At 41.1% G+C, this 7,784-nt stretch overlaps 1 protein-coding gene across 1 annotated transcript in view; it reads right to left on the bottom strand.

Moving 5' to 3' along the window:
• Positions 1–4,620, bottom strand: part of DBR1 (debranching RNA lariats 1) — a 12,372-nt gene extending 7,752 nt beyond the window's left edge. Inside the window, exons 1-3 of the mRNA XM_004712093.2 lie at positions 4,328–4,620; positions 3,683–3,807; positions 2,156–2,236 (exon numbers count right to left, since the gene is read on the bottom strand). Of these exons, the coding sequence (XP_004712150.1) occupies positions 2,156–2,236; positions 3,683–3,807; positions 4,328–4,524 (403 nt within the window). The 5' untranslated portion in view covers positions 4,525–4,620. The remainder of the gene's footprint in view (positions 1–2,155; positions 2,237–3,682; positions 3,808–4,327) is intronic.
• Between the last annotated feature and the right edge of the window lie 3,164 nt (positions 4,621–7,784).

Below are 7,784 nucleotides of genomic sequence, written 5' to 3'. Positions count from 1 at the left end.
CGAAGAACAAATTAAAATATACCAAGCAAGAAAAACTTGTGTTTTCCAGTCTAGCCTGTTGGGGCACCATGCCCTGTCTCCAATGTCCACCCTTATCATTCCCTGGGGATCTTTCTACTCCCTTCCCCTGGTTAATTAAGTTCTTATACTTTATTCCGGAGATATCATCTGTGCACAGGATACACAAATACACAAATGCCTTTATCCTTTGAATTACATAAATACTTTATGTGTATTTTAAGCATTGTGTTTTAAAACTGATTTTGGTGATCTTCTCATATTAGTTATAATAGAATTTTATTTTTAAAAATGGCTGCACAGCACTATATTGCCTAATTACACTATGACATATTTAATTGGAGCCCTGGTGATGTGGTTAAAATTGGGCTGCTCACCACTAGGTCAGCCATTCAAAACCGCCAGCCACTCTGCGGGACAAAGATGAGGCTTTCTACTGCTGTGGAGTTACCGTTGCAGTTCTGCTCCATCCTGTAGGGTCACTGTGGGTCAGAATCAACTCCATGGCAGTGCGTTTTGGTTTTCATTTTTAAATATCGAATTAGTTCCTATCATTTGGAATTACAAGCAACGCTGAAATAACTTTGTATACATCACTTTGTAGTTAGGATACATCTGTCAATGGATGCCTGACAGTGGAACTCCTGGATCAGGTTGCATTTACCATTTTCCCATCAATGTTAAGTGTCCTCCCCAGCATGATTGCAATCTGCCCCCACATCTAGGAGACAGCCTGCTGATGTCTGGCCAAGGTAAGACTTTACACGCAGGGTGGCAGGGAGCAGAACTGTGTTTTAACAAATTACAGTGAGGTTACAAATTTTAACTACCAACTTATTTGGCTTAATAAATTTATAATATATATGTGAATGTATGCTATTCCTTTAACTTTAAGGTCAAATCAATTATGATGGTTGAACAACATGAATACAAAGTCACTACACTGTACATAAAACACCAGGAAACACTACATATTTTGTTACATAAAGCTTGACCATAATTGTGCTTCTAAGAAGGTCAATTCATTCACAGAGAGTAGAATGAACACTGTAGCGTAAAGATACAATAAAGCAACAACAACAAGGAGACAACTCAGAGTGAACTTACTGAATAGAGCAGAACTGTCCTTTGGGTTTCTAAGACTTGAAATTTTTTTTCTTTCTTAAATCATTTTACTGGGAGTTCTTACAGATATCACATAATATTCCATAGTTCAATCACATCAAGCAACAATGTATAACTGCTACCACAATCAGTTTCAAAATATTTTCTTTCTTCTTGAACTCCTTGATATTTGTTCTTCTGGATTCCCTACCAAGACTTTAAATCTTTATAGAAGCAGAAAGCTTCATCTTTCTCTCTGGGAGCTACGAATCCCTAAGTTTGTGGTTAGTAGCTCACAGCATACTCCATATACCACCTGGGCTCCGACAGTACTATAAACCACTATTCACGATTTAAAATAGATGTGTAAGAGGTACAGGTATCAATGTGGATTTCAAAACCTGATAAAGGGGAAAGCTTCAGAAAGGCACAGGCAGTATGATACTTTTATATGAAGCTTAAAACATACCATGTAATACATTGCTTAAACCTCTTACATATATGGTAATGATATAAAAATAACCAAGAAAATGACAAGCCCCAACTTCAGAATAGTGATGGCTGCTGGGCAGTGGAGGGAGGGACAAATGGAGAGGTAGGATTTTGAGGGCAGGTACACAATGAACTCCAATTGTATCTGTTCTCGTTTTTAAAAATCAAAAGGAGTCTTGTAGGTACAATGGTTAAAGCATTCGACTTCTGACCCCAAGGTTGGTGGTTCAAACCCACCAGCCACTCTATGAGGGAAAGGTGTGGCAATCTGCGATTTTAAAGATTCCAGCCTTGGAATCCGTATAGGGCAGTTCTATTGCCCTACAGGGCTGCTGTATTTTGGAATCAACTCAATAACAGTGAGTTTAGTTTTAATATCTTGAGATAAAACTGAATGATGTATACTGAGATATGGTTCTCTCTATTTGGTATGTGTAAAATGATTTTTCCAATGAAAAATGATAGTCAAACTGTATTATGCTTAAGTTACCCTTGTCATGTAAATCCTAATGTACATAAATAATTCTCAGAATAACAATACCTTTTCGGTAGTCATGAGATTTAAAGATTCCAGATATCCCACCAATTCTTACGCCTCGGTATTTTACCACGCCTGCCAAACCTGAAAAAAAAAAAAACCCCACACAATTTAAGAAAATCATTATAGGCAAATGAAAAAGTGAACTCTTGGCTAACTGAATTAACCATTCAGAGGCTTGGATTGCCATGCAGTCCTACAATTATTTTAAAATTAAGCATCACAATAAGGTTACATTCCACAATATGAGATGTCAACAGTATACAAAGTAGACTAGAGAAGGTGAATAAGCACTTGGCTGTCAATCAAAAGGTTGGTGGTATGAATCCATCAGATGCTCTGTGGGAGAAAGATGTGGCAGCCTCTTTCTATAAAGATTACAGCCTAGGAAACCCTATAGGGCCGTTCTACTCCGTCCTGCAGAGTTGCTACGAGTTTGAATGGGTTTGGTATGGGTTTGTTTAGGGATGAAGAGTGGAACTTGAAAGCAAATCTGCCAAGAGACTATGTAGAAACTAAGGAATAAATGCCAAGAGACCACATAAAAACTATGTTCAGGTATTAGAGGAAAAAGAAGCTCTGGTGGCACAGCAGATTCAAATTCTGTTGCTAACCACAAGGTCAGCAGTTTGAAACTACCACTCTATGGGAGAAAGATGAGGCTTTCTACTCCTGTAAAGAGTTACAATCTCAGAAACCCATGGGGACAGTTCTACTCTGTCCTACTAGGTTGCTGAGTAGGAACTGACTTGATGGCAGAGTTTGGTTTGGTTTATTAGAGGAAAATACGTAATGGTACCTTAACTGAATATGGGTATATGATGAGGTAAATAGAGGAAAACCTCCTAGAATAGACTGAGGTGTTGCAGAACTCAAAGTCAGCAGGTATAGGGTGTAAAGAACCTGTGCCTTCTCTATCTCATTTCTGATTGGTCATCATCTGACAATTTCACCTTTTGGAATATAGTGGTTGCTGACGCTGGGAAACAGGTACAGTGGATCATTACACTAATTTCTACTTTTGTGCATGCTTAACAATTCTCTTCTGGAAAAGTTTAAAGGTTTATTTTAATTTAATAGAAAGAGTAAGGAAAAGTAAGAGACTACAGAGTGTATAGGGTCTTTGCGGCTAGACATTTTCCAAACCAAGCCCCCAGCAAGACAGTTGGTTCTGACGCCCAGTAAGTGACCCTATAGACAAAGCACAGCTGCTCTACTAGGTCTCTTAGACTGAATCTGGGGGAGCAGCCTCGGCTTTCACCCTCAAGTGGCTGCTGGGCTTAACAGCCACCTTGTGATGAGCAGCTGAGCATCTAATTCATAGCGACACCAAGGCTCCTTAAACATGAACCACTGTTTAAAAAACAAACAAACAGTACAGAAAGCATGGGCACAGTTTCATGATTTACTACTTAAACTATAATTCCAAAACACCATGTAACTCCAAATGCTGCCTAAGTGGTCTGTCTACATATCCTGACAAGCTCTCCCATCCCATCGAACTGAAAAAAATCACACAGGAACACATACCTAAATAATAAATGTTTGGTGCCACCCAACCGCCGTATGGTAACTCCTGCAAATGATTTGAGGCTTCATGGTTTCCTCCGATAAAGATTGTGAGAACCGGGGCTTTTTTCTCTCCAGAATAATACCTACAATCGAAGGGTATGTCGGTGATCATCATGAGGCACAGCGAAAGGCAACAAAACACATTAAGAAACATGGAAAACATCTGAGCACATCAGGAAAAAGTTTCAAGTCCTGTCTAGATGAATTGCCCAGTTCCACCCTAGTCCATGAGCATGAAGAGTTGCCGCTTAAAGTTTCAAGCCCGTGTAAATTGAGTGAGGTGAATTTCGGTGGGATTTACTTCTAAACCGGGACTAGCATGTAACAGGCATCTACTAAGTTCTTGTATCATCAAATGAACGAGTACCAAAGTTCTAAGAACCAAGGCAGCCATCTGTCAGTTTCTCCCTCGGAGCTCACAATCACTGGCCCCGGGCTGCCATGGCAGGTGAAGGTGAATGAAAGGGGCATGTGCTGGGCGCCGGGCCGTGAAGACACGGCGCGAACAAAGACGGAAAGCGAGGGCGGACAAGGCGTCCAGGCGGTGCCCCGGGGCCGGCCGTCGGGCCCGGCGCGCGGCCTCGGCCCCGCGCAGCGGCTCACCTGTAGAAGGTCTGCATGTGGCGGTACTTGGGCGGCACGGCCATGCAGCGCAGGTCGGCCTCGTTGCGCACAGCCTGGAAGTCGCCACAGCACAGCAGCAGGTCCACCGGCCCCGGGCCCCGCCGCTCGGCCCACAGCAGCGTCTCGTAGATCTTGTCCAGCTCGCCGTGGCAGCAGCCGGCCACCGCCACCCGCATCCTCCCGCCGAGGTCGCAGTGCCCGCAGGACACCTAGTCCAGCTCCAGACCGGACGCTCCCAGAGGCCAACCGAGGCCCGCCAACAGGAGCGGAGCCGCCGCCGGGTTTACGCTCCTGCCAGGACTCGCTTCCGGTTGTAAGATCTCGCGAGACGGGACTTGGGAAAGGACGGGCTCCCGGGAGGACGCCAGGGAACCTTCAAATGGACTGCCCTATTGGCGCGCGTGATTGGGTCCTGGGAGTCTGGTAGATGGCAACGTAGTCAATAAAAATCAAAAACCAAACGCACTGCCGTCGAGTCGATGCCGACTCATAGCGAGTCTGTAGGATAGTAGAATTTGCCCCAGTGAGGGTCCCAGACCCGACCTCCTAAAGCCCCTCTTTGGAGGGGGGGAGGGGGCGGTTGGTAGTTTTCATCAGCTCATCCTCGGTATTGTCGCCAAACGCGTAACCCCTACGCTACCAGGGCTCCCTGGAGTAGTAATTAAAATCCCCCTAAGTCGAAATTGATCAAATTAAAACCATCTAAGCAAATGGACAGGCTAATTTCCTATGATAAACTTTTTGAGCAAAGATAATTGCTTGAAAATGGATTAGGAATTGGACAAAATATTTTTTACATTTAAATAAATATTATTTTTTAATTTAACTTTAAACGCACTGATGATTTAAAAACTATCCAAGAGTCTACAATAATATGAGCTATTAAAAGGGGGCTTAAAAATGAGGCGGGGGCGTACATCAAAGGACTTTAAACAAAGTAAAGAGACAACCTACTAATTGGGGGAAATTTTGGAGGAACTGTCGAACTGATGTTGCTGGGTACCTTCCAGTTGATTCCATCTCCTGGTGGCCCTGCATAAAGGACAGGGAGAACTGCTCCACAGGGTTTCCCAAGGCTGTCACCTTTATGGCCTCATAAAGTTCAGTATCGTGAACTGAAATGGACTGGTATTGGCCATTTTGAATCAGAAAATCATACGGTTTACTATGCTGTACATAGTGCAATCAAGAGGAATGGCATTGCATAAATTGTCAGAAATGACACTTCAAGATCTACCTTGAAGTATATTGCTGTTTCTGATAGAATTATATTTAACCAACTTTAAGGAAAGCCAATCAATATAACTATTATTCAGATTTATGCACCAACCACATAAGTTAGTGAGGAAGAAGTTGAAGAATTCTGCTGTCTTCAGTCAGAAATTGATCAAACATGCAATCAAGATGTATTGGTGATTATTGGCCATTGGAATGCAAAAATGGAAACAGGAAGGAACAGTAGTTGTAAATTTTGGTTTGGGTCATAGAAACAAAGCAAATCGCATGGTAGAATTTTGCAAGACCAATGACTTGTTCATAGCAAATAATCTTTTTTCAACATCGCCAGTAGCTGTTTTACACATGGACTTCTTCAGAGGAAATACACAGAAACCAAATTGACACCTATGGGAAGAGACTATGGAGAAGCTCAAAATCAGCAGCTAAAACCAGGCCAGGGTAACTGTGGGATAGATTATCAATTGCTCCTATATAAGTTCAGAATAAAGCTGAAGAAAATGAAAACAAGTCCAAGAGAGCCAAAATTCAACCTTGAGTCTAGCCCACCTGGATTTGGAAAACAGAATATCTCAAGAACAGAATTGCTGCATTGAACATTAATGACAGAAGATCTGATAAGCTGTGGGAGGACATCCAGAACATCATTCATGAAGAAAGCAAAAGATCATTACATAGACTGGAAAGAAAGATCAAAGTGGATGTCAGAAGAAACCTGTACTTGCTCTTATTTATAAAGTAGCTAAGGCAAATGGAAGAAATAAGCTAAATAGAACATTTCAATGGACAACTCAAGAATATAAAGGAAAATATGATAATGAATTGTACAAAGACCTAGAGTTAGGAAACCTCAAAGAAAGAATACACTCAGCATAGCATAAACAGAAAAAACTGAAGGAAAAAATTAAGCCCCGAGTTGCAATATTGAAATATTCTATGGGCAAAATACTGAATGATGCAGGAAGCATCAAAAGAAGATGGAAAGAACACACAGAGTCACTGTACCAAAGAGATGTTATCAGCATTCCACTATTTCAGGAGGTAGCACATGACCAAGAACCAATGGTAGCTAAAGAAGAAATACAAACTGCACTGAAAGTATTATTCAAAAACAAGGCTCTAGGAATTGATGGAATGCCAATTAAATGTTCAACAAGCTAATGAAGCACAGGAATCACTCATCTATGCCAGGAAATTTGGAAGAAACTGCTTGGCCAGCTGACTGGAAGAGATTTATATTTATATTCATTCCAAAGAAAGGTGATCCAACAAAATGCTCAAATTATAGAACAATATTACTAATATCACATGCAAGTAAAATTTTGTCGAAGATCACCCAACAGTGGTTGCAGCAGTACATTGACAGGGAGTTTCCAGATGTTCTGGCCAGATTCAAGAACAGATGGAACAACGGATATTATTGCTGATGTCAGATGGATCTTAGCATGAAAGCAGAGAACACCAGAAAGATATTTTACCAACTATGCCAAAGCATTTGATTCTGTAGATCATAACAAACTATGAATAACCTTGCGAAGAATGGGAATTCCAGAACACTTCATTGTGCTCATGCAGAAGTTGTAGATGGATCAAGAGGCAGTTGTGAGAACAGAGCAAGGAAATACTGCATGGTTTAAAATCAGAACAGGTTGTATCTTCTCACTATACTTACTCAATCTGTATGCTGAGCAAATAATTAAAGTAGCTGAGTTATATGAAGAAGAATGCCACATTAGGATTGAAGGAAGGCTTATTAACAACCTATGATATGAAGACAACACAACCTTGTTTGCTGAAAGTGAGGAGTACTTGAAGCACTTACTGATGAAGATTAAGGACTACAGGCTTCAGTATGGAGTATATAGCTCAATGTAAAGAAGACCAGAATCCTTACAACTGGACCAATAGGTACAATCATGATAAATGGAGAAAAGGTTGAAGTTGTTAAGGTTTTTTCTTGCTTGGATCCACAATCAATGCTCATGGAAGCAGCAGTTAAGAAATCAAAAGACCTAATAGGTAAATCTGCTGTACAAGATGTCTTGGACAAGAGTATTGAAGAAGAAGGATTTTACTTTGAGGACTAAGGTGCACCAGATCCAAGCCATGATATTTTCAATTGCCTCATATACATGTGAAAGTTAGACATTTAATGAAGAATCAATGCATTCAAATTGTGGTGCTGGAAAAGAATATGGAA

This window comes from Echinops telfairi, unplaced genomic scaffold (assembly GCF_000313985.2).
Source record: "Echinops telfairi isolate 266 unplaced genomic scaffold, ASM31398v2 ScPeMD7_16;HRSCAF=60, whole genome shotgun sequence".
NCBI classification, from domain to species: Eukaryota; Metazoa; Chordata; class Mammalia; order Afrosoricida; family Tenrecidae; genus Echinops; species Echinops telfairi.
This window is presented reverse-complemented; position numbering and strand designations above follow the sequence as displayed.